Raw genomic sequence first — 26,768 nt, 5'->3', positions numbered from 1 at the left:
TACAGAGGTAAACATAACCATGGAAAAACTACTTTGAAATAAAGGTTGGTTTCCAGCATGTATTTTTATTAATTATTTTACCCCCAAAGATCATTTTCATTGAACAGCATTTAATCCTAAATGAACAGTGTCTGTGGCGTGCATCCGCGTCAGTTTCCAGCTTGGACATTCGAAGTTGTCCTGTGAGTCAAGGCCCAGGGATCAGTTTGCTCTCAGCAAGCAATCGTTATTTTTTTTTTTTATTTTACCCTCTTTGACTTGCTCCTGTCGTGTTGAGTTCAGTCTGCATTCTCAGTCATTTCTTTTCTACCGCTATTATTTGATGTCCTTGAGAATGCAGAATCAATTGCTGTTCCTCTGTTGTTGGTTCTGAATGTCACGTAACACTGAGGTAAAGGCTGTTCAAAATGCTGGAATACGAAAAAAGGAAAAAAGAAAAAACATGACAAACGCTGATGTCGGAGGGCGATTGTTGAAGGTCGATAAGAGGTCTGATGGGTTGGAGAGCGCTGTTAGTGAAGTGGTGTTTGACGAAGTCTTTTAGGTAAATGCTGCCAATGATTGCGAGCAGAGTGGCGGACTGCGTCTTTTGTTTTTTCGTGAAAGAGCTCAGGGCAAAAGCTGAAGCAGAGGGAAGAGGCGCTCATGGAGCACGTGCTGCCCCCCTCCAACCCCTCATACCTGCTCCTGAGTAGTGCTGGGAGCCGTCCCGTCCTGTGGCTCTCGACAGGCCCTGAAGCTCTGATGTTTAGCTGCACTTGCAGGACTTGACGACCATGTTGGAGAGCTGCTCGACTTTAGGGGAGCGTCCCACGTAGTAGAGGATGGTGAGGGGCTCCAGGTCCTGAGGAACACAGCAGGGGGAGGCGGACGCTTCGGGGTTCAAGGTGTTGTAGAGGCTCAGCAGCTAAAACAAGGAGACAGGGATCAGCAAACACACGTAGCAGACAGGAGCATGAGCTAACGAATGTGCTGGGACACTTTGACTCACCGAGCTGTGGGTGGTGTCCGCACTGCGTAGGTAAGGACAGGGACCGGAGCAGAAGTTGGCAAAGTACCCTTCGGGCTGATGAATCCACCTCCAGCCCAAATCCTGCCGGAAATTAATATATAGCTGTCGCACGCAGCAGTTCTCCTCATAATTGCTGCAGACAAGAGAGGACAGTGAGGATTAGGCTCTTTTTTTCACATTAGCGCACATTTTTCAGAGTTGTATACGTATTCCTCCCTTTGGCCTCTCTGCCAGAGATGAGAGAGAAGTTCAGAAATTCCACTCTTAGGTGTGCCTTTATTTTCCCTCTTGGAGTCGGCCCAGGTGTCTTAGGTGATGTCTGTCAGCCTGACGGCGGAAATCCAGCGCCGGGGAGACGGCGTGTTAAGAGGAGGTTTATAGTACTGGGACAGATCCCAACTTGTATCAGCTTATACCTGTGTAATGCTGGTCTCTGTGATTAACAAGCTATTTCTATGCATTCTGTGCCCGTGCCCTCTCCTTCCATGTGTTTGTGATAAGTGACAGCTGCTATTACCATTGCATAACGCCTCAGCTGCTACTCGACAATGAAATGTCACCCCCTTCGAGGTAGAATAGCTGCCATATTTACTTGCAATATATCTACTAACCCAGCGGTCAAATCTCTAAAACTGACGGAGCAGGTGCAGCCAGAGAAAATATTTTGGAAAGTCAAAGACGATGAAAATAGTCCAACAGTGCTTAACATTTTCCAGGATGAGGAAATGTGCCTTACTTGAAGCAGTAATTGGTGTCAAGTGCCCGCTTGCGCCTGCGGGATGAGGACTGGGCGTCCAGCCTGTGGGGCGGGAGCATCATGAGGATGAGGTGAGGGTGGAACGGCTCCTTTGATTTTACCGGACGGCTCTGGTCGTCAACCTCAATACCTGCAGAAGCAAGTCAGTCAGTTAGAAGCAGAAACAAATGATTGCACAAGGATAATGAAGCTTTGTTGTGAGTTGCAAAGACGCCCGGGCTTCAAGAACCAAACCCTCCCTCTAATCAGTGTGGACAGTTTTACATAAGGATACTGTAATCTCCAAGCCAGGCTTTTTATTCAATTCTGGCTCCCTTCTCTTCCTTCTCTTTATTTAACACTGCTCCCTCGAACTCCCTCCTTTCCTCCATTCTCCCCCCTGGGCCTGCGTCTGCTCATCCAATCTGCCCCTGATAGCTTAAGCAGTGCATATCTCAGGAGAGATGCTGCTGGTGAATATGCACGCCCCTCTTTAAGTCGGGGCCAAACGTCTGAGCACCGTGGCAGCACATTCCTTGTGGCCAAGCCAGTCGGGAGTGTTCCCAGGACCAAGGGCCCGGGGCTCCGGCGCTAAGTGAGATACCAGATCAATTGTATTCCCATGCTCTGTCTCTCTCTTGCTCTCACAAAGAAATTCCATTATCTGAACGAAAAGACGTCAAAGAGCCTCGCTGCTGGAGAAACATGCCTGATGACTGGACTAAAGCTTTTTATAGATCAGTGTTATAATGTGAGCAGTGTGAGTTTTAGTCTATTATAATCCTATTCTTAGTCATCCTAGAAGACATTATTGTAAAACACACCCTTCACAATGACTAACTGGTACTCAAAAATAAGCTTCGGGTCTATTTAGTCAATGAATGAAATGGAAGGTGCATTAGGCCTTCATTCAAATTAAGAAGAATATCTGGACTTTCATCCATTCCACAGTCTAGAGTCCACTCTGCCAAGACTGCATCACCAGATAAAGCTTCTTGCATCTGCAGATTTGTAGGACTATAAATAATGACAAAACCATTACGTGCCAAATTCCATTAACCAAAACATAAATTATATATATATTCAAACATTATCAAATTCGATTTTTGGAAACATCTAAAACAGACATTGAAACTTAAACCTTAACCCAAACAGAGGCTGTTATATCGACTGGTTGTGAGGAGGTAGAGCAGGTCGTCCCAAATTCTGAGGCCCTGTGTTCAGACCTGGTATTAACATCCAGTCTGAGTGATCCGATCACAAGTGGTCAGCGCTAAGTACAGGTCTCAACCCACCTCTAAGCATCCTCAAATGTGGCCTGTGATCCAATCACGCGTTTTAAGGTTGGTGGACCGATCCGTTAAAACTGTCCCTGGGCAACAAACTGAAACCCACATTGCCCGTCATGTAGTGTGTGTGTGAGAGATGAATGGATGAATGTGACCTGAAGGGTTCAGTGCTCTGAGAGTTCACCAAGACTAGAAAAGTACTATATTCAATGCGTGTATAATTTAACCCACTGATTCAAATCATCCTGCAACCAGCAATATCCGAATAAACCCAATATTTCAAAACACGATAGATGCCTATCTGGAACATTACACAAATCAAGGGTTTCAAACAAACTGAATTGTTATCTGGCTCTTGATCGTAAACACAAACTGGCAGAACATCTTTTAGGTTTGAGTGATCAAAAGCAGAGTCCTAATTCGGACCAAACACAGACCAAGCAACCACAGACACAATAAATCTTGGAAAAGGGATCATTGGAAATTTTTGGAAATAGACTTATTTGTTTTGTGCCTAAGAGAATATCGATACCACTTTCATGTCTGTGTGTTTAATACAAGACTAAAGCTAGCAACCAGTTGGTTTAGCTTAACAATAAGACAGGAAACAGAAGGGAAACGACAGCCTGGCTCTTTCCAGTGGGAACAAAATCTGCCAAGAAAAAGTGGTTTTGTTGTTTGTACATTTCATATTTTTATATCCAACTTTTATTGTGTTAATTTGTGAGCTTTTGGTCTTTTGACAGAGCCTAGCTCGTCGTTTGTCATCGTTCTAAACAGCTGCTCAGGTTAGCTTCGTATCGACTTTCTCACAGATCTAACCCTAAGCAACTAATCAGAAATGTCAAACTATTCTCAAACTATGTCAGAATTTCCCCCTGACTGTTGTTTTCCACATTTATTTGATACCTTTTTTAATTTTAACAATGACAGGCTCATGATAAGACTCAATCCATCTCACTTGGTGCCATCACAGATAAATGCAGACTCACCTTTGAACTTGACCTCCAGCACCTCGTTGGCGTTCTCCACAATGTCACCGTTGGGCCTGAACGTATGGCAGGGACAATGCACACTGATCTCTAGGCCATGATTGGTCTCTGAAGGGAAACCAGAGAAGAAGAAGAAGGATGTAGGAGCTGACATTTTTCCCCCCAGGAAAAATCCTTCATTTTAAATGAACTCGTCCCCTTTGGCAGGATATGTGATACAAGGAAAATCTGAGGTGTCCTCACTCACGTCGATACATTAGCCACTCCCTCACTGTCTCGGTAACATCGAACGACACCCATTCAGCCGTCCCCTTGGTCAGGACGTTCTTGCCCCCGATGTAGCGCTGTTTGGCTTTGGGGTCATCTTTCTTGAGGATCTGCGAGGGAAAGTTGAAAATGTGACCCAGCTGCAATAAACTCTCTTGTATGCACAAACACACTGACACACAGAACCAGAGCTGTCTGTTTGAGCCAGACTCTCCGGGATGCCTTGGGCCAAATGTCTACTCTTCATGGAAAAAGTGACTCCCTGTGTTGATATCCCCATTTTGCAAGTTAATGCCTGTGTATTACCCTTCTGCCAATGAGAACCTGGCTGTCCTTCACATCAGCAGTTCAATCTTTGGGTTTAGCTGGGCTCCTGGTCTCAGTGTCATGCAGTTCAAGCAGCAGGCCCCTTGGTATCTCTGCAGGCATTCGTGTCCTAACTTATATTGAGACCCCAAATGTATAAATCTGATGGTAGAAAGTAAAATCTGCCTTTAACAGTGTGTTTCAGACAGTCCACCAGCACTCCTATGAACAAAGGTGTTTATCTGCACTGAGAAGTATGTGTGTTTGGGTGGCGAGTGGAGCTCTTAGCCCCACTGCAGTGCTATGGATAACTAGGTTCCTGAACATTGTCGGCATCTAATCTGCCTTCCTGTGGGAAAAAGGGGCCAGAGGCCTGCCAGCGTCAGCCCTCTGCCAATCAGCTCCAGCCCACCCCCACCTCAAGTGTGGGGGTGAGCGAGCGGCTCCGTTTACTCCCCCAGTGGGTGACTGTGCCTCTATCTCCTCTCAGGCCCCTGGAAACAATCTGCGGGCCTGACAGCCTGTATTCAGCGCTGGCCAGAGCTTTGCCTCTGAGGCGGTATGCAGTCCGGAGACGCTTGTCTCCCTGGCAGGAAATGTTGGAACCTGATCATTACTCCTAGTCTCTCATGGGAGATTAATGAGGAATCTGGAGGAAAAAAAATCCATCCTTGCACCCCAACACATGCGAGCTTTAACACGCTTCACAAAAAAACGCTGATAAACACACGCATGAAGGTGCAGATGTATGAACCCGTGTTGAAAGCGTTATGCCTTACTTGATCTAACGAAGATGGACAACTGCCTGGAGATTGACAGTCAGGAAAGGAGAAACTGCCGAAATGTAATCTAGGGTTACTTAGAAACGGCTGTGCAAGATCTTAAATTTGTCCTAATGTAGAATCCATTTGAATGTAAGCACATGGAATAATGATCAGCCCATGAAAAAAAAGGAAGGAGAGGGAGTTGGACACCCTAATATAAATGTTTTCATCTTTCTCGCTGACCTACACGGGCCTTCTGAGGGAAATAGAGCGCATTACCCCCCTGCGCTCTGCTAACAGTGGAAATGAACGGTCAGTTCACGCACCTGGTAGAGCTCAATCCTCTGCTCGTTTTTCTTGGCGGAGGAGTTGGGGATCCGCAGGGCTCGAAACTCAGCCCGAAACAAGTTGGTGGAGTTCTTCTCCATGGTCGAGACATTGAAGCGGAATACCTTGGAGGTGGTGACCTTGGTGCAGAAGGAGAGGTCATCTGCAGGCAAAGTGGAAATGGTGACTCAACAGTGGCTCTCATGATGTTACGAAATATCTCCCTTCAAAAAAACACCACATTGTTTGTTTCTTTTGTCGAAATCCCTCCGAGCTCTTATCCATCTGTTACCTCATTGTGTACTTGTTATCAAAGCCTACTTTCCACTGACGTCCTCAGGAGGGTGGACATGTTTACCCTCTGATTATTGATAGGTTTTGTGCCACAGATTCCCCCATTACCACTGTACAGAGTTTACACACACAAAAATAATTTTTTTAATACCTTCTTTCTAATAACTATTTCATGTCCGTTCCAGGGAGCCATTACCACAAACCATCTGCTTATGCTTTGTGCGATCGGAGTTAGCAACAAGTTGAAGTCATGAAATGAAAACCAAATGTCCCATGTGGTGGAGCAGGCTGCGGAGGGACAGCAGCGTGCTCCTCCTCCTCCTCCTCCTCCTCCTCCTCCTCCTCCTCCTCCTCCTCCTCCTCCTCCTCCTCCTCCTCCTCCTCCTCCTCCTCCTCCTCCTCCCACCAGCTCTGACGCCCAACAGGTGCTCCGAGGGCTCGGAAGGGAGCCAGGAATTCCCTTGAAACGAGAGGTTTAGTCCGGAACATGTGGGCTCACGTGCTGGAGCAGAACATTACCTGAGAAACCACTGAGGAGGGTGATTCCATCTTGATAGTAGTTTCACAGCGTGCAGGCTTGACAAGCAATAACTTGCCGCGCACATACTGTGTGGGCGCGTATAAGCGATTGCACCCTGACCTTTAATAGAATCGACTAAACAAATGGCCACATTGTGATTCTATCTAAAAAGCTTCCTGTTGCACCGTAGCCTTTTCCCCCTTTTTATACCATAATACAGACAGTTTATTATTTTAACAGGCCAAGCACATGCAGTGTTGAGCAAAACAAGCACATAGCAAACCTTTTATGAGCCAAGTGGAAACAGTCAGTTACAGCCAAGCCACGGTTAATTTACTACCCTGAGCTTATGCTTTATCACCGGCCCTCAGATTTGCTGGTGGCTGAAAGAGGGATTGCACCTTTTGCTGATTTGCACCTCGAGCTGTTCTGCGACGAATGGAAACTATTTCATTCTGTGTCATGCAAAAGGAACTTGTACATCTCCGTGTATCTGTAATTCATTTGACCCATAATCCTATTTCAGTGTCCTCCCAGTCATTATCAGTTGTTTCCACAAAGTTTCTGTCTTTCAACTTTCCCTATTTATAGGTGACCTTCTCAGTATTCATCCCCAACCAGATATCTGTCCAGTGTTTCCACACAATCTAGGAGGAGGAAACCTCCGTGGCCTTTTCCTCTGTCCTCCCCCTCACTGGCTGCCCCCCTCCCCAGAAGGTGGAAAGCCCCACTTCGAGGGGAGATTTGAAATTCTAATCAAGTCTTTGGTTTCCTTTTTGGATGACCTAATTTTTCCCACTGCAATGGTTTTAGGTGGATTTCACATTATGGCTTATTTTTGCCAAGGGTCTGAAAGGTAATTTGTTCCATGTTGGTGAGTGGAGGGGATTGCTTTAATAATTAGGATCAAATGCATTAGCTAATTTTCAGTCCGCTGCCATTTTTAAGACGGAGTTTCAGGGTGCTGACATAACTTTGACCTTTAACCTACATAAAGAAGCACATATCCATGTACGTTCAGCTCCCACAGGGTTCAACTTTCTCTGATAAATATTAGATTAAATAATATATATATAATATAATATAATATCATGGAAGCAAACAAATGACTACTGATTTTGTATTCTTCAAATAGATACTACAGCGATTGGAGAATTAAGTTTTATTGTAGGACTTAATCATTAACAAGCCTGCAAAGGTCTATTTACAGTCACATAAAGGCATGAATTAGAAAATGAACTACTCGGTTAAATATCCCTCGATTCATTTGATCAAAGATGTGTAGGAATTGTGATTAAAGATGTGCAGAATGCCTGGGGACAGATGTTTGAATGTCTCTGCAGTCAAGCTTCACATAAACTACCTCGCCCAGACGCCACCCTGCACCACACCTGACGCCCTGACTCATCCTCCGGTGTCTGACACCCTCTTTCCTCTGCAGGAGCCCCCTGACAAAACCAAACCCTCCCAGGAACCACCTCTCTCTGCCCTTTTGCCCGTAGGATGGTCTGTGATGTCAGTCTCTCCAGAGCCAGTGGAGGTAAAAAGGAAATAGGAAGCATAAGGCAGCAGGTGCTAGCCAGCTGCTGAGGTGTCTCCGTCTCATGAAGGACAAACAGGAATTCTCTTTGGAAATCTGTTTATGTGAGTTCTCGATTATCTACTTAAATCGGAGCATCTGGGACTTGAACTTGAATGCTCTCATGGAAAAGTTTGGTTTTCACTCACCCGGTTACCCAGGAAATTGACATCAACCGTTTCATTCAGCTGAACTCAAATGCTGCTTTTGTGATGGGTCGAATTTCTCATCTTCTGCTCCTCAGTGTGTGAACATTGACTGTGGCAGGCCACTGCAGCAGATTAGATAATGGGATGGAGCTCTGATTTGAATAAAAAACAAAATCCCCCCCGTCCTCCCCCCAATTTGATTAAGGACGAGGAAGCGAAAAGGGTAGAGGAATGGGAGGAGGAGGAAGAGGAGGAGGGGGTCTGTTTCTTTGGGAGCAGGCCAAAGTCCTCTGTCTCTGTTAGTTCTGATGACATCATCTTTCTACTATCCCATATATCAGATATCCTGCTGTCCTCAGCGCCTGTCCTCATTTTTTTTTACTGATCCAACACTGAGTCAGTGATTGGCTTGAAATTACACTGAAACTGCATGATCGTTTTAATTTTAACCCGTCACCGTTGTTCTTTGTCACTGTGCCAACGACCATCCTCCAGCTGAAATATTCATCTTGTGTCTTTAGCAGTATTTGGGTTACGCTGGTAAAAGAATTTAGCCATAGTGGCTGGATGGTGCAGGAAGGGAAGATCTAGATGCCATGACTCACTCTTGCTTCACCTCTTAAGCGGATAATACCTTGATTTGCTTTAGCAGGCTCTACCAGAGCAGACTGGAGCAAGTGGCGCGTTCAAGTCTGAGAGAAAAGTTTCTGTTTGACTTTTTTTAACTGCGGGTGAAAAAAAAAGGAGCAAAACTCAACTATATTCCAAAACACTCCCACCTTCCAAAAAACAGTGCATGTAAAAGTCATTATATCCAGGAGGAATGAGAGTGAACAACACTGCAGAAGCATCAAGGTGACAGACGTTATGTTCCTACACACACTGCAACATGCCCTGCTCTCTTTCACATCACATCATGGAAAGGGAGAGACATGCGTTAATCATTGTTGGCACCTTCTGTTAATTTCACTAATTTCACACTTGGCCGTGCAGACACTGGGGCCAGCAGTAAGTCTCGATCATGTCTAGTATTATCACCTACAGTGCAGCCTACTGTACGAGAGCAGCGTGATGTGTCCTGGGCACCGGGCCATCACTGATCCCACTCCTTAGACCTCTGTTTGTTTTGGGAGCTCTGGCTGCCTCTGACCAGGGGATAAACCCCGAGCTGTGTATTTTTGAATGTCAGAAGCACTTTTGTGGGACCTGTGAAATGGATTTGATTCAGGACTCATGCTGGAGGCTCTGCTCAGTGTCACAGGGCAGCATAAACACCTGTTGATTAAAAAAAAAAAAAAAAAGGGTAACACCAACCGCTGACCCACCTCTGACCGTGAGCGAGGCACACATCCAACTCCTCCACTTACAAACTGACTTTCCCTGGAGAAGCCTGCTGCGCACTCGGCTTCTGTTTCTGATTTCTGGAACAATCAATGGACCATAGTTTATACAGGAAATACCAATACGGATGAACAAGGGAATTAGATCATAACACTGAGCCGCTGCAGCTACTCAGCTACTAGAAAGCAGGGAAACTGAGGTGAGAGAGTCGTATACAGTGGATGAAAAATATTAGGAAGCTCACGGCCAGAAAATGGAAATGAGGTATTGGAGTTGGCAATAAATACTGGACTTAACTGCCTGAGAATTTTCCCCGCTTAGGAATGTGTCCGACTTTAGCCGGAGTTCCCATGGCTTTGGTGTGAGGTATGTATGAGGAATGGTGCTCATTCCAATTAGACTGTTTACTTTGCGCTCTTCCTTTGCGCGCATCCGTGCGTAAAGACGGCACAGATGCGAGTGGATGCCTGTTTTGATACTGAAACCTCACTCTTATATATATACATATAAATAATTTTAATGCCGTGGCCAGGTAATGCTTTTTAGTTTGTTTGGCTTTAATACATCTGAACAAGTGAGTTTCTAAAAATGGTGGCTGCGTGGCGCATGGCACAATTAAAAAATACTGTCAGTCACGCACACTCCACCCAGTGATCACTCATATCTGGAACATGCAAGTTGTGGTTTATTGGATGAGTTTTGGATGTGACAAAAAAAAAGACACCTGGAGTAAAGATGAACTTACTGTTTTCTGGCCCCGTGATCATGTTGAACTTGTAAATCTCTTTGGCATAGTACTCGGTCTCCGTATTATCCTGTCCACAACTCTGGTGCCTGTCTCTGCCCAGCTCCTCAATGAGCTCCTTGGTGCTGTTGTAAAGGGCCAGGACCTGAAACGGTACCTGGCTCGGACCTGTGGTCTGGGGCGGACTGGTCAGCCGGAGCTTGCTGAGGATCTGTCCGCGCACCGCCTCCACTCGCTTCTTCTTGATGTGGTCGATGTCCACGGTGGTGCATGTGGACAGCGACAGAGTCATTGTCACACAGTTGGAGAGGAGGACAAACAGAAGCGCTTCGCCCAGATTCATATTTCACTCACACCCGAGGTTTGTCAAGTACAAGAAGAAGAAGAAAAAAAACACACAAAACTAAATTCCGATGTGAGTCGAATCCCTCCTCTCTTTTCATTCAGGTCGTGAGTGAGTTCTGTTCTTGCAGGAATCCCATTTTTTCTCAAGTGCTATGTCATCCTGGCGACATTTGGAGTGGAGCAAATCCGTGCCATTCTGGGCAATAATCTCAACTCTTCCTCAAAACGCCTTTATCCTATACTGCTCATTCCTCCTTGTCTCATGCAAGCATCGCTTCTCGTCTTCCTCTTCCTCAGCTCACAGGGCACCGCTCTCTGCACCGGGCTTCACTCTCTCCATTGCACTGTGCTCTTTCCATCCACTTGCTCTGTCGGAGTCAGTGCGCCTCCTCCTCCGCAGTCCAGCCTCGAACACACGGACTCTTTCCACTCTCGCTCACGCTTTATAGTCAAAGAGCTGTGACGTTTTCCACTGAGGGTGGGGCGGCGAGTCACAGCTCGGACACTGAGATCTGACCCCACTGAAATACTGTTTAATGTACGACTCTAATTCTTTATTCTGTTCAGGCTGTTTCTTGGATCCGATCTTGGAAGTGCGTGGGTAATGTTGGGCAATTGGGAGATTTCGCAAGAGGGGAGCGTGTTTCTCGTAAAGAAGAAGAATAACAACACATCGGTTGCAATGCACCATTTGTATTCGGATGAATGAGATGAATAATAAATCATATTTTAAATGTTTTTGTAAGAATATGTTAACTGTTTGTCTGTGCGTCCTCAGATTTCCAATTCAATTCACCAAGTGAACAAGTCTTTTGACAACTGCAAAAAAAAGTTTTGGAAAATCACAGGCACATAATGTGGCCAAAGTTCACAGAAGGATATCTTTAAGTTGCTAAAGGGAACTCAACCAGTTGCTGTGATTCTCCACATGCTGCCACCGCTCAGCTCCTCCACAGGGACATAAATCATGCCCAACAGGGACATCTAGCGGACACCAGGGGTAGATTTGGTGGTGCTGGAGGGGATATTGACCTGTGTGGGTGAGATAATGAGGGTGGATGGAGGAGCTCTGTTCTGGAGAAAAACAACACGTTAGACGAGGAGGCAAAAAAAGGAAAAGAACAAATGGTGGGAGTTGTGGGAACGATGTTGTTTGTTTGATAAAAGTCAAACTCTCCCTGTGACTGTTTGGATGACATCAACTTTCTGCTATTACACACAACACCCACCCTGCTGTCCTGCAAGACACAACGCTTAATTATTAAACCGTTATCGTGCTGAAAGACATCTTCCAGTTCAAATATCTGTCCTCAGTCCGTGTGTCTCCAACAGTGTTTGGTTTATGATGTCCTCTAATGCAGTGATGTCCAACCGTGTAGTTACAGTAGCCAAAAGACAAGGAGAGGCAGCTTTATTTATGAAGCATGTAAGAAAACAGTTTAATCAGAGAAAACACAGTTGAAAACACATTTGAAGCAAAACAAAACAAGGCGGACTCAAAAGAGGAGAGTAATTGAGGTAAAAGAAATAAAAAGTAAAATAAAAAGATCTGTTGAAGGGGGGAAAGTATAAATAAAATAGATAGAACTGTGTCAAATACGAAATAAAATGTAAAGTAGCTTAGTTGAAGAAACTTGTGAATTAAAAAGTTTTCCATCCAGTGTTCAAACTGTAATGGATTCCTAAGACCATTTTTAGTCATAGTGATTAAAAGCTGCATTTCCAAAAGGATGACTTTGCCATCTGATTATTTTAGATTTATCATTTTATTCAAGTTCATAGATTAAAGATTCAGTTATCCAGAGGAAATAGAATTCCATTTAGTAACCACAGCTCTGATGCACCAGAAAACCCACATTTCTTTAAATGCATCTTCCATCCTTATCACTATGTTTAACCGGAACTGGAACACAGAGATTATCAGTAATTCATCAATACTTCGCGTGTCCGGATCTGTTCGTGTTTCCCGGTGATTATTGGATGGGACTCGCTGCTTTCTCCTGATTGGCGTTACCATGGTGAGCGTTGCTATGTGACGCTTTGTGATATCCAGGAAGACGCTTGCCACATCCAGGCGAAGCAAAGAGGAGAGACATGGAAGATAACCTTCAGTTTGGAGACGCTGGGGCGGAGAAGAAGGTGAGTGAGTGTACAGTAAGGAGACGGGGACATGGTTAGCTACATGGTTAGCAACATGGTTAGCTTGAGCTATGTGGGCTGTGAGTGGAGCCGTGTGGCGAGGCTAGTGCTAGCCACTTAGCTTTCAAGCTAATGTGAGCCTCAGTGTTAGCCGTCCAGGGTGTAAGGTAGCCTCTTAGCAACACGTCAGCAGCAAAGAGACACTGTTATATGTCACTCTTTGGAGCAGCAGCAGCTATAATGTCTGAATGTGAGTGTCCAGCTATTAACTAAGCTAACATGAATTAGCCCACTAGCCGAAACTTCCCGACATGCACAGCTCAGTGTTTGTTTTGATGATGCAGAGTGAACAGTGACTTTCTGGATGTGTGAAACTACTCTATTGTAAAGCTTTCATAAAACAAACACATTCTGGCGCAGCTAACCACAATCTTTCTCCAAATCAGGTTCATGGACTCATCTTTGTACCACTGCTCTTACCCTGTGCTGGGAAAACTGCAGCTGGTTCAAATACTCTTATTTCTGTTTGTCGATCATTATGTTAAACACATTTCAATGAAACCTAACTACTGCAACGCTATTTGTGATTTCCTTACAGATGTGTAAGGTTGCACACAGAGCAATGTGTAGTCAGGGACATAAAGTTTTGGTGAACAGTGATGGATTTCAAAAAGGACACTCAGTCTTTTCTTCACCATTATTTAAAAATCCCCTTTCCAGTTTGATTTGACATTATTTAAACAGAGTTCTACATTAGGCTCTCCACTGGCCCTTATAATGAGTTATGCTTGTCTTACATCCCTTCCTACCTTGTCAGCTGTTTCTCCAACTAGTGGCACTCATTTCTTAAGATCACCTTAGAATGTTTGATCCACCTACACCGAGATAAGTGAAGATTTGTCAGTCAGATTCGAGGTGCTTCACTACCATAACGTGATAGGAACTTTTTAGATTAAAACACATGCCAAGCAAAGTCACACAATGTCTTTTCCATGTTGAAATGTTCCCAGGTTGCAAAGTCTGGCCGGAGAGCTCGCCTCACAGCAGATCAGTCTTCGTTCGAGGATTCTCGCCACGTGAGGAAGTCCTCCAACGCTGCTTCAACGGGAGATGTACGTGATTATTTAAAAGAACACAGTTGCATGTTAGGATTTCACCTCACGATAAGCATCAATATGCATTTTGGTTTTTGTCTCATTTATTAATCAAAGGATGAAGACGAGGTATGTAGCAAGAAAAAAACCCGCGACCTTGCATGGCTTTTTGTTGCTGCTACTCCAGAGATCAACTTTATACCATTTTCTGTAGTCCTAGATTTATTAACATGAGTCAATTTGACCCACTGAGATTCTTTACCTCTCACATAACTGCAGGTACACACCAACTAGACACACATGGTATAAAGTTTTGCCGGAGTGCTTTAATCATGCAGAGACATTTCATTTTCTGTTTTCCTCTTTCGGAAGGTTTTAAAGTTTACACAGAAGCTCTTCATTCACACTCCTGCCTGTATTGGATCTTCTGTACTTGCATGCAGTGTTTTCAAGCTTTATTTCATTCAAGCTCTAAAACCCTTTTAAAGTCAAGAGACACACAATACTGTAAATCAAATCTTACAAGTTTTAATACAAGCAAATTATATCAGAAACATCCTGATGACTTTACCATAAATCTTTACAAATCCTCTCCGGAAGCTGCGGAGAAATGTTGTCATACATTTTTCGGAGTGACCCCTGCCTCTCGAAACATGTTGGATGGAAACGATGCTACATTCAGGCTAAATATAGGGCGAAAACATATGAGAAATGTCGGAGCAGAAGTGACAGTTGAAGTTCTACAAATAATCTAACTTCACTATAACTGGTATTTATGGAATCGGTCACATCTCCTGGATTGGCAAACTGTGAACCAGCCAACATTCCCGGAGCAAAAAAATGTCAGCAATGCTCTCGCTTTAGGCTAATCTTCCCAAATTAGGCCAACTTCCCTAATGTATGAACCGGTATTCTCGCGCCCTCCCTGACCTGTTGTGCACATGCAATACATTTTTCCAGCGTGTCGTGCGACTGGGTGGGTTTATTTACAGTCTTCGTTTATCAACCCCCGGCCTCTTCTGTCTAAAATACCCAACTGATTGGTCACATTCCAGACATCCTTTTAAACAAAGACTCAATTTGCTTTTATGGGCTCGTAGGGTTTGGCCACCATCAGTTCCTTGCCCCGGAGACCATTAGAAACTCCTAAATTAGAAACCACAAGGGTCAAACTAATTGCCTTAACAGCCATAACTTTTTTACTACAGCTGTGAGGTTCATATTTGGTCATGCAGAAATTGGAGGCACACATTTGTTTTGTTTCTCACCCCACTTATCGTCCTTCTCATATTTGTTGAGTGACATAATGTCAGATGAATTTATTACACCAAAAGTCACTTGACCTTATTATCTTGTCTCGTGAAAATCAGTTGTCATAAACATACATATAAACATTAAACGCCGGGGATTTCACATCACTGGTAGGAATTTCGACAAAGTTGCCTAAAAAAGCCTCAGTTGTCATTATTGTAATCAGTTCTTGGTTTTAATAAAGAGATAGTTATTAATTACACGAATTGAATTGAGCTTGTTCGGCCTCAGCTCTTTTGATTAATGGTAATAAAGAGCGGAGCAGTGTGGGCTCCCCCTGCCCTGCTTAATGATGACATTCGGATTTAGTAATGGCTTTGGTGACGGAAGCAGCCCTGAAAGATGATTTCTTCTTTCATCATAAACGAAAAATCACGAGCAATTTGTTCTCTGCAGACTCAATTTAGTAATGAGAAATGTTGGGCATTATTTTTTCCTCCTTTCTTTCTTTCTTCTAATTCATTTGTCTCGTGTCCACCCCTGTGCACTCTGAGGAATTCATTCATTCATGTGCTGGTCTCAGGCTCCCGGTCTCAGGGTCGAGATGCTTACTGAGTTTACTATTTTCAGAATCAAAGAATGAGAGGGAGAGCGTCATTTCTTTTTTATTTTTACAGTGAATCTATTTAAGGGTCAGACTTACAGGCCCCAGGCAGTTCCCACGCTCTGCTCCATATGTTTTGGTGTATTGAAAACTATAATAAAAAAACAATGGAGTGCATAGAGATGATGGTGCTGCACATACCAGGCATATTGTTTATTGTACAAGAGCTTTTTCTAGATTTTTGCTTAAATATTAGAGTTCAAAATTTAAGCAGAATTTTGGGTTAAGCCAAACATTTATTAGGACGATTACACATACTCTTCTTGCCTTTTGCATTCATGCTCGTAAGTCGTCTGCTTTTCCTCTTTGGGTCCTGATTTCCTGTTGTAGACAAGAGAGCCCCCTACTGGCAAATGTCTATTTTTAGAAGCTCACAACAATAGTCATTTTCTCACGTCTCTTATTTATACATTTATTATCTTCATATAGGCCTTTTTTTTAAAAAATTATTTCATTAGGAGAAACGCCTTGTCATGCATTTACCAAGAAATAGAGTAAGGAGAAAGCATCGGCAGACAGGAAACAGAAAAGCAAACTGATAATAACAAATCCCTATATCAATTTAATGTTATTTTAAAAAAGTGTGACACAATTTAAGATACATTACATACATACTTAAGTATAATAACATCAGAAAATCTCACTAACATGACTTATTTGATCTTTTGTTTGAGTTTGTAAACATCAAATGAAGCTGTTTGCTATTAAAGGTGTCTCTTCCTCCAGGCCCCCCCTCCTAAACCGGCTCGGCGGCAGGGTGGCTGGGCAGAAGAAAGCTCCGGGTCCGGATCAGCCAAGTACGTATCTTCACGTTTCCCCCCCATGCATCTCCCGTGGCTGAACTGAAGGCACGGACCTCGAGCTGTGGTCCTGGGTTATGTGTTATTAATGAACTCTCATGCTGTTGAATGAGCTTATTTATCAGTGCGTATTTGGCACTCGGGCGGTGAATCAACAAGGTTAGAGGGAGCCTGTCTGAGCAGGCAACTCTCCATTCGTCTTCATCTGCGAGCAAGGCGGTAATTGACATGGTTAATGCATCAGCCACAGGAGGGCACTGTTAGTCAGCTAGCCACTTCATCACCGGAGTTCAAGCCACTTAATCACCCCTTACCACTGCGGGCTGCTCTTTACATGGGGAGCACAACACGGAGAACTCAAGTAATATTTGGAGCAGATGGAAGCTGCTCTCCGAAAGCTTTTGGGCGCAAAGAACAAATATAAATACTGCACAAGACCAACTGAAGATGAGGCTTATTACTCCCCTGCAGAACTACCTCCTTTGTTTTCTCTTCCGCCTGCCACTGTTCTTGTCTTGTCTTCAGTCTCAGTGGAGCTGAAAGCACAGGAGATGCATCGAAGTGAACAGGGCCGGCCAATTGTGTTTGTCTGTTGTGTAGCGCACGCAGGGAAACTAGCAAAACGGCAAACTCAATAGATCTTTCCTTTCTCGCAGAAGGTCACCGGGTCGCTTCTCTGCATTTACGTAACCTGGCTTGATACCCTGGTCTCAAAGCCATTGAAATACAGGAGGTGTAAAAGGGGTTTGCACGTGCATTGATCGTCTCTAAAACAAAGTAAGTAATGGTCCCCCCTGGAACCGGCAAGGACTTTTCCCTTCAATGTCACCTCTCATGCTCAATCACCGCCATCCTCCTCCCACTAATCCCAGCGCAGAAATCCCGGGATTTGTCGATCTATCACTTCTAATTGACACTAAATGATCTGTCAGTTTATTGATGAACCTTTGAAACCAGGTTGTCACAATATATTTTATCCCTAACAACTTTTTCCAGACAGTTTTACCATGTCTATCGCTTTGCCTTACATGAGTCTTAATCAAGGGGCCTGTAATGTGTCTTAAGTGTCGCCACCCCCGCCCTCCAGACAGGACACAGTCCAAGGGCAGGCAGGTAGGCTCCCTCAGCTCCTCTTCGCCTTGCTGGACCTTCACACCTTCGAGGATGTTGGTCTGGGACCAGGAGACATTGATAAGGCAGATAATTCAAGGGAAAAGATTATTGGCGATTATCAGTTTATCAGTTGTGTGTCATTTTCTCATCTTTGTTTTGTTTCCTGCTTTAAAAAGACACATTAAGAAGGTTCTACTTACTTTGCTTGGAAAAAATATTATAATTCAAATATTAATTTAATGTTTTTAGATTATCGAAAGTAAAATTCTTATTATAGAAAATATGGCCCCCTGAATCTATTTATGCACAAGCAGTCAGATGTTTTCAGTGGTGAATGTCCAGCTTGGATCTGATGGTCAAGTCAAGACTATTTCTTTTTATGATGCTCAATATAACAAATATTTCTCAAATAATTCACAATCTACAGCATAAAAAAACTAAAAAGGGGAAACCTCAGAAAAATCTAGAGAAGACGATCAACTCCTTTATGTGTCCACTACATTCATTGTGTCCGAAGCCCCCGAACATCGTCATAAGTATCTGTAAGATTTGAATCCCAACAAAAGAGTTGATCTATTAATCTAACAAACACTGTGAAATACCTTTGACTTGGATGAACATGTATTTTACATAAATCTAGTATTTGTTGAGTTTTAATAAATACTAGATGTCTGTACTCCTGATTTTTTATTGTGAAAGTACTGAATTTATTACCTTATATAACCAGTAGGGGGCACTACTCAACCAGGAGATCAACAAAAATAATTCAGTGTCTTTAAAAAAAAAACTCTTATACACATTTTAGTCTACTGATCAAAACTTACTCTGCTTTGATCAGTTTCTTTTATGATGATTGATGATGGTTACGCGATTAGCTGCAACCTAATCATGCAGTTATATGTTTCTTCTCAGATGTAACGTTGGACTGCTGCATTTCTTAATACAGCCCGTGTGCTAAAAATAATGTGATGAGGTAGAGAAGAGTCCAAACATAGTGTTTTGGTGTCTGGCATCCTCTGTTCAAGCTGAGCGGTGTAAATGGAGAGAAGTCTGAAAATAGCCTGATCCAGCAGGAGACGGTGGGGGAAACAGAGGGAAGAGAAGACCACTGTGGTCGACCCCACTGTGTCTAATATCACAGGATTACTATAATTAGAAGTTGTACCTTTTCAGGAAGTTTTTTCCAACCATTATTCTGCAGGAAGGGAAATTTCATGTTATTTAATTTGTCTAACAGTTGCTGTTTCTGCTGATACACAGATCCTCAAGACGACCTGCTGCTGAGGATCTGGAAGAGTAAGTTGACTCAACCACCATAAGATACATATTTTAATGTTTTTCAGTGCGGATACTGATTAAATTCAATGAGAGTTCAATGATTGTGTTGATGGATAAAAATGGGTGCGTTTGCATGTTTGTACTTTCAGATTGTCCTTTGTTGCATCTAATCCCAGCCTTCCAAGAACAATCACTTAACATGATTAAAAAAAAACGCGTGACTGGGTTGTCATCACTTTTATTGCTGTTAGGAGCCAAGTTTTCCTGTTATTCCATTTTTTTCCCATCCCCCTGGGACTAGAATAGACATCAGTGTGAGGAGAGGCAGGTATAGAGGACGTATCCTGGGTGCTTCACTCTACGGCTGCAGTCAGGAAGAGGCTTGTGTGTGAAACTACAGATTTTGCTCAACAGAAATATCCCCTTTGTGTTGTCTCTGTTACAAATGTCTTGTCTTAGTAAGACTTACTCAGACGGCTGCCCAAGCTGGGTTTTAAAAAAAAAAAAAAAAATCATAGAGGTCGTATTGTCCAGAGCCTCCAGGTTGGTCCCTCAGAAAGCGTCTCAAGTCACCATCAGTGCATTTTGTCACTCTTCAAGTCAACACAAAGCACACAAAGCCAGCATCCTGTCTACCATGAGAAGAAGAGGAACAAAAACATGCCCATCATCAAAGCAAAGTAGCCCAGGAGCTCACTCCCTGTGATGACCTCACCATCAGGCTCCATTTTTGAAAGCATTAAATAATTCACACTTCCTGTTTCTACAGCCGCCGCCTGCAACCACAAACTCCCCAGGGATCAGATGATGAAGGAGGTAAGAGCACCCTTGCAATCCTCCGCTCTGTGTCTCCTCACGGGTAAAGAGGAGCCCTCCTCTGCCTCCCCGGCACATTCATCCTCTGGAAGTGGAGCAGATAAGCAGGCAGTCAGATCATGCTCCAACTCCATTTCTCTTTGGATCCAGCATGGATTTGTGTGTTTGAACTCTGCCTTTGACCACAGAGTGTGTTACAGTGTATAATCAAGGCCTCTTTGATGAAAATGACAAGTGCGTATGTGCATCAGATGAAGTCAGATTCATAGTTGAGGAAGAATATTGCGACAGGATTCAAGTTTTTCCCTCAGCACCCAGAGTGACACAGTTAAACCACACACAGAGAGTCAGGCAGGTGCAGTCGAATTCAGATCTTGCGTTAATGTTGCTTTTTCGACTGAGTCACCTGAGGGCCCAGCTCTGAGCACCACACACTCCAACCGGGACTCAGGAGGGACATTTCAGCAAAGCTCTGCCTGATTTGTTCCATTTTTCAGTGCAAAGCAGCTGAGGAACAGGTAGAATAGCCAGAGGACAGACAGGTTAGCAGCATGAGATGTTCATCTAACAACCTCATTCACATCAGTATCTCATATATTATTGATTTATAACAGTTGATGATGGATATTTTTTTTTGGATTGAATTAGATTTATCCTGATCATCAACAAAATGTATTGGATTCTTCCTTGGCCCACGTCCCATCCTTTTAACGAGTTCTTTGGAAAGGTGCTTAGTTGTTTTTGTGAAATCATGCAAACAAACAACAAATAAACATAAAAAAGACAATCAGGACAAGTTAATTCAAGGTATACGACTTAAAACCTAGTTATGATTATGGGATAATATTTTAAAGAATTAATTTGTTTTCATAAAGTCAAATACCTCTTTTGTGTTTTATTTAACTTAACTTCTTCCTCATTCCTCACCTCTTCTACCTCTTGAGAAAACAAGGATTTTCAGAGATGAGAGATTGTAAACAATATAATTTAATAATCATTCAACAAAAAAAATCGTACTTGCTGGTGCGTGATGTTGAAAGTCAGACATTATTAATAAAGTATTACAAACCTTAAAAAAAACAATAAAATAACAATGAATTGCAGACATACAGTAAAGTGTAGTGTGAAGGGCGCAGTGGTTTTGTTTTTTAATACTCTGCTTCTGTTACATGTATGTGTACACACACATGTGAAGTGTCCAGAGGTTTGGTTCTCTTGCAGTTAATGCCGCCGGAAAGATTATTACTCTGTGGAGGGAAACCTCTTAATACAGAGCCGGAGGCAGGGGCAGTGGAAATTACAGTGCTGAGGGTTAGTGAGATAGCCCCTGCCATCTTGATTATGTCCTCTACCCTTATCCCTTATGTCCACTGGCTACAAGCACAGAGGGAGAAAGAGAGAGAGAAGGCGAGCTCAGCCCCCTGCTCCCATCTCCCCATCAGCTGCCCCCACAGCCTCCTGCTGGTCACTTAAAATAGCCCCAGTATCGGAAACACTTGTGTGTTTCATGTCTCGGCGTCTCACTGTCAGTCACTGATGTGTTGGATATTGTCCCATAAGCCATTTCAAATGGATTCTGTGCCTAGGTAATCATTTGCCTGGACCGCTGCATAGTAATGCAGAGTGATGTCCTGTTCTCCAAAGTCGCTGACTGGCGTGTGCCTGCCGGGAGGACGTCTACATCCACAGCAAATTATCCCCTTTTGATATTTACATGCTTCAGCGAGGAGGCCGGACGCAAACCGTGTAATGGGCGTACGTGAGGCTCGCTCGCTGCCAGACAAAATCCACATTGATACATGTCCAGCTGAGGGGAGGAAGTCCGAGCCGGGGATGTGAGCCGTGCTGGGGGGGGGGCCGTGTCGTCCTGATGGAGTTGCCCTTTGCATCAGAAGAAAAACAGTGGCTTGTTTGCAGCTGCTTTGATGCCCTGCTTGACCTCTGGTAATAGGTTGAATTTGAAGCTTGTTTAAAAAGCTTGTTCCTTTTTTCACTTAATAATAGACTTTGCATATAGACAGCATATGCCTCCGCGCTTCACACTCAACACTCATGGAATGTGTTCATAGCACATTAGTCGCCGAAATGGGGAAAAAGGGTGTGTGTGTGGGACAGATAGACAACCCAGGAAGCTGTTTGCAAAGAGTGGGACAGCAAGGCTTTCTGATGTCATTGCACTAAGACCATTAAATTTGATTCGGGGTCCAGGGGGGACAGATTCTGCTGAACGCTGTGCTTTGTAAATGAGAGGACAAAGTGTCACCGGGGCCCTCATGAATATGAAATACCCGCGCCTGCATTTATTTGGATATCAGAAACACAGATGAATCTTGTCAGCGGCTAAACGAGTGTGGCATTTTTAATTTGGTTTAATTAAAAAAGGGGAAAGAAATAAGTTATCAACACAGGGTGAGGTTTCGTAATCTGTGGAACGTTTCCGGGTTTCGGTTTTTGACCCGAGTCTTCCTCTGTCTGACAATTATGTTTTAGAATCCAAATAATTTCTCATCATCGGAACACCAACTGTCACAGAGTAAAGAAATCCAGCGTCTCACCTATGATCGATATATTTCTTCCACTCCACTTTATTTCCAGGAGTTATTTTGAAGGAATGGTGACACAGATGCCGAGATATTTCCCCCCCCACATCAGATGCACACTTCCATCTCTTCACCTCTATTTAGCTCCTCTATTGACTTTCCCCTCGGGGTGCAGTACTGTGGTTAGAGATTACTGACAACCCTCTGCATGCAGTCCAGCTCCCTTTTTCCTCCCACTATCTGTCTGTTCCTCTCTCTTTGTTTGCTTCCTCTCCCCCCCCCCCTCTCTCTGTCCGTGTCACTGTCAACACTCAGCTGTAGAGCTAATAAGGATGTGCAGTCTGCTGCCTCCCAGAGAAAAACATTGTACAGGAAACACTCATCACAGCCGATTTCCTAGAAGGACATCTGTGGTGGGGGTTTTTTCTAACTGTACTACACAAAAATGTTTTGAGTTTCAGTTTTATTAGTCACATGTAAATAACGGTCGCAATGGTGCAATGAAATCTGTTGGACCAGGAAACAAGTCAGCTCAGCAACAGAGTGACGATCCGTATAAAATAGAATATAAGATGAAAGATAAATGAATAAAGATGGGTTGAGGTATAAATGAAATATAAAACTATATACACACAAAACATGAGGATTTATTGGATTTAAGTCCTGGTTCAATAGCAGCCGTCATGGTCCGCTGCCTTTTTTTATGTAAGCAGTGCAGTAAACAGTGCAGTAAACAGGAGGCAGGGCTGACAAGCAGGTAAGCAAATATGCCATGTGGAATATTTAGATACATGAGTTGAGAAGCCTGATGGACCGCTGGTTAAAAACTGTCCTGAAGCCTGGTGATACATGGGGCCATGCTCCCGTGTCAGCTGTCAGATGGTATGGAGGACAATGTGTGTGTGTGTGCGTGCTGGGTGGCTGTGGTCCTGATGCTCGTGATGTGTTGAGCTGCCACCACTGCCTGTTGGGATTTGCCGCTGTGGGAAGAGCAGCTCTGTATGAGGCCCATCAGCGAGCTCCCAGTGGTGCACCTGGAGTCGTTACTGAGGATGCTGGTGATCGCCGAACCTCCCCAGTCTCTCAGGAAATGGAGCCGCTGACAAGCTTTCTTGAAAAAAAAATAGAGTCCTTACGTGGTGTAGTAGGATTCCTCGACCCTGAAGCTGCTGACCATTTCAACCTCAGCATTGATCCATACATGATCAGGGTGTCTCCCCCCCGCTGTCTCCTTTACTGATGTTGAGACATGTTAAATGAAAGATCAAATATTAGGGGGAAACCTTTTTTCCCCACTGATGTTCGAGCCCTTCATTTGTCTTTAGCGATACAAAATCCTTTTGAGAATATATGTATATGCAAATTCTGAACACATCTCAATCAGTGTCTTTGTCTATCATTTATCTTTGTCCAACCAATTCATCTGCACTCCTCATCACGAATCTCTCTAATTTCCCTGCTCCAGCAAATATGCATCTGAAAAAATGCTGTGAAAGTTTGCCCTGTCCTCCTTGGGTTGTGGAGCCATCCTCTGTCCTGTTGCGTTTTGCCAATTAAAGTGGGTTCCCACTGTTTGAGCAGCGGGCTGGCTGCTCCTGGCACAACAGCCCCTGCCAGGCCGCACTGTGACTTCCGACCCCACACAGATGGGCCCACGAGCAAATACTCTTGCACATTGCTGGACGCCGCCCCAGTCGGAGTGGCAGAGTGGACATGGAGGTCGGCCCACCGGCCACTGCAGGTCCTGGAGGTGGGCGGCGCTGACAGGGCCCAAATGCTAAGGTAGCAGGGGGTGCTTTCTGGGGAGCCCCTGGCCAGCGGCCCTCTCACAGCAGGAAGAGCTGCCGCCTCACCTCCTGAATATTCATGGCCGCATGGCTATTGTGACAGGGCAGCTCTTAGGAGGATGTTGCCAGAGAGAGGGAGGGGAGAGTGTGTTTCTGTGATCTCACATAAACATACTCATGCCAAAAAGATGTGTCTCTAATAGCCATATATGGAGATTCACTGTATTTTTTTACATTTTACTGCTCAAATTTTGACATGACTTAAGATGTAATCGGATCATTTTTAAAAAGTTATGGTTTCTGTTTTTGTTTTTTTTAGATATTCCAGTGATTCCAGATCTTGAAGAAGTACAAGAAGAAGACCTCACCATGCAAGTTGCAGCTCCACCGAGGTAGTGCACATCCTAACCTCAGTTGTCCTTTATCCTTTAGGATACGCACACACACACACACACACACACACACACACACACACACACGTCCCCCGTCCCCCGTGTGTGTGTGAGACATTTGACCTCTGCACAGGGCAGATCAGTCGCTCGCTCCGGTGACTTCGATGGTCACCTGTCCTCCAATCGTGTCATTGCAGAGTCTCGCTTTATCGGCTGAAATGGAGAAATAACAGTTGGGTGTGATTTATGCAACTCCGTTACCTGGGTCCTCACTAACTGGGCCCTTTGATTTACAGGGCAGTGAGAGACACGCCGACATGTGTCGAGTATGTAGCAAGGCTATGACAGCGGTGGAGGTTATTAGGCTGGGGCTTGCTCTCTGTGCGAGATAATATCCACATTGAACTCATTGTGGGGGCAATGTAGCGTGTAATGTGCAGTAAGTAGGACTGGCATGCACTGCTAGGCCCCGGCCACTTTGAGAGCCCCCCCCCACACTTAATTCCAACCCACAGATAAGCAGCTGGGTTTCAATTTGAAGCGTTTACCACTTGGCAACCATCTCCTGCTCTCTGTGGTCTTAGAGCCTCAATGTGCAGCAACTTCTCCACCTCCACTTCTCAGTCTCGGTTTGCTGATAGTGTGGAGGTACTGTAGTAGAGGTGGCTTGTACTTTTCTGTGATGTGTAGTCTTGATTATAATACAAGTCTATCAGTGTATCAGAGGCCTGTTCTGAATGTCTGTCTCCTTGTTAGCGTTCAGGTGAACCGTGTAATGACCTACAGAGATCTGGACAATGATCTGAAGTATTACTCGGCGTTTCAGACCCTGGTAAGTCAAGAACATGTATTTTTTTTTATATATTCTTGATATTCACGTCTATTTTCGTCAAGGTGGTTCTTGTAATATTTCACCCCTGTTTGTGCAAGCTAAGTACATTTTTACTGCACTCTTTCTTCAGGACGGAGAGATCGACTTGAAGCTCCTCACCAAGGTTTTAGCGCCAGAGCAGGAGGTGAAGGAGGTGAGTGAGTTTTTAGTAAATATAGCTTGTGAGCTCCCAGCAAAAGGCCTGTCCAGCTGTTTCTAGAGCACCAGGGGAGGTTGCCACTCTGTCTCCCAGGTAATCAAGATTTATGATGTGTACATTAACACCCTCTGCTCTCCTTCCCCGATTCTCCTCTCTTTGCTCCCTGTGTTCCCCATGCTCTCGTTCTTGGTACGTCTCCTCCTGCCTCCTAATTCCTCTTCTTCTCCTCCTCCCTCTCTTGTCTCTGTGTTGCGCTGCAGGATGATGTGAGCTGGGACTGGGATCATCTGTTTACAGAGGTGTCCTCAGAGCTGCTGATGGAATGGGATCAAGGAGAGAATGAGGAGCAGGCTGCGTTGCCTGTAACATGAGGAGAGGAGGTTTGGTCTGAGACTTTGAATGCCTCCAGTGGGAACTGGGCGAATGTCCATTACACAGAAGGGCCAGTGACTTTGGTTATATTAACTTTAATTACTGTTTGTTATCCAGGATATATATATTCTGTAAAGTGTATATACAGCATTTCTTGTATTTTCCTAAATAAAGTTCACTGTGTAGTGAACAGTGAGGTGTTGTCCGACCCTGTCTTTGTATAGGTTTTAGAATTTCTCCTTTTTTTGTTTGTTACTATTTAACTTAAACAGCTAAAAGGCAAACTACTTGTGTTTGAAAAGCCCCTGGATCTAGCTGTCATAGATAAAAAATGCCCCCCCCTGTACTGTCCGCATTATCAACAACCTCATACAAGTCCAAGGTTGATAATCAGCTAAGCTGAAATCCAGTTGATTGTCTTCAAATTAACATTCCTCATTAAAGCCCACAACCTTATTGTTATTGACTGTGCCATTGACTTTATCTTCCAGCTCTTCGATAGGAGCAACCCCTTCTTCACTATTATCTCAAATGCATTGAACAGAGTTTCCTATTGACACCTGGGGGATTAGCATACATTATACCTTTTGGATAAAGACGAACGGCCGTGAGTCTGGTAGAAGACAACTGCTGGTGTCAGGTCTGCGTTCTTTGAGGTGAAAGAACAGAAACAATGTAAAAAGTCTGTATGAAGAACAAACACTGTATCTCACACACTGGAGCAAAATCAGACCTAATTGATGAAATATATTGTTTACCATGCCTTCGCCGCATGCTGCCCTCGTGAATCAGCATTCAGTCTTGTCTTTGGTTCATGTGTGTGAA

At 44.1% G+C, this 26,768-nt stretch overlaps 2 protein-coding genes across 2 annotated transcripts; one reads left to right on the top strand and one right to left on the bottom strand.

Moving 5' to 3' along the window:
* Nucleotides 1-45: 45 nt before the first annotated feature.
* On the bottom strand, nucleotides 46-11,067 carry tgfb3 (transforming growth factor, beta 3). The gene is made up of 7 exons (XM_061082655.1): nucleotides 10,322-11,067; nucleotides 5,693-5,856; nucleotides 4,277-4,406; nucleotides 4,030-4,137; nucleotides 1,749-1,899; nucleotides 992-1,145; nucleotides 46-907 (listed from the first exon to the last, which is right to left on the bottom strand). Exons 1-7 carry the CDS (start codon nucleotides 10,662-10,664, stop codon nucleotides 749-751), a joined length of 1,209 nt encoding a protein of 402 aa, XP_060938638.1. The 5' UTR covers nucleotides 10,665-11,067; the 3' UTR covers nucleotides 46-748.
* A 1,679-nt stretch (nucleotides 11,068-12,746) lies between these two features.
* On the top strand, nucleotides 12,747-26,086 carry LOC133015455 (intraflagellar transport protein 43 homolog A). Its single transcript, XM_061082656.1, has 9 exons — nucleotides 12,747-12,805; nucleotides 13,816-13,917; nucleotides 16,541-16,611; nucleotides 18,988-19,023; nucleotides 19,775-19,821; nucleotides 24,468-24,540; nucleotides 25,297-25,372; nucleotides 25,503-25,565; nucleotides 25,832-26,086. Exons 1-9 carry the CDS (start codon nucleotides 12,761-12,763, stop codon nucleotides 25,940-25,942), a joined length of 624 nt encoding a protein of 207 aa, XP_060938639.1. The 5' UTR covers nucleotides 12,747-12,760; the 3' UTR covers nucleotides 25,943-26,086.
* Nucleotides 26,087-26,768: the final 682 nt, after the last annotated feature.

This window comes from Limanda limanda, chromosome 12, assembly GCF_963576545.1.
Source record: "Limanda limanda chromosome 12, fLimLim1.1, whole genome shotgun sequence".
Classification (NCBI taxonomy): Eukaryota; Metazoa; Chordata; class Actinopteri; order Pleuronectiformes; family Pleuronectidae; genus Limanda; species Limanda limanda.
The sequence above is the reverse complement of the archived record's forward strand: the minus strand, read 5'-3'. Positions and strand labels throughout refer to the sequence as shown.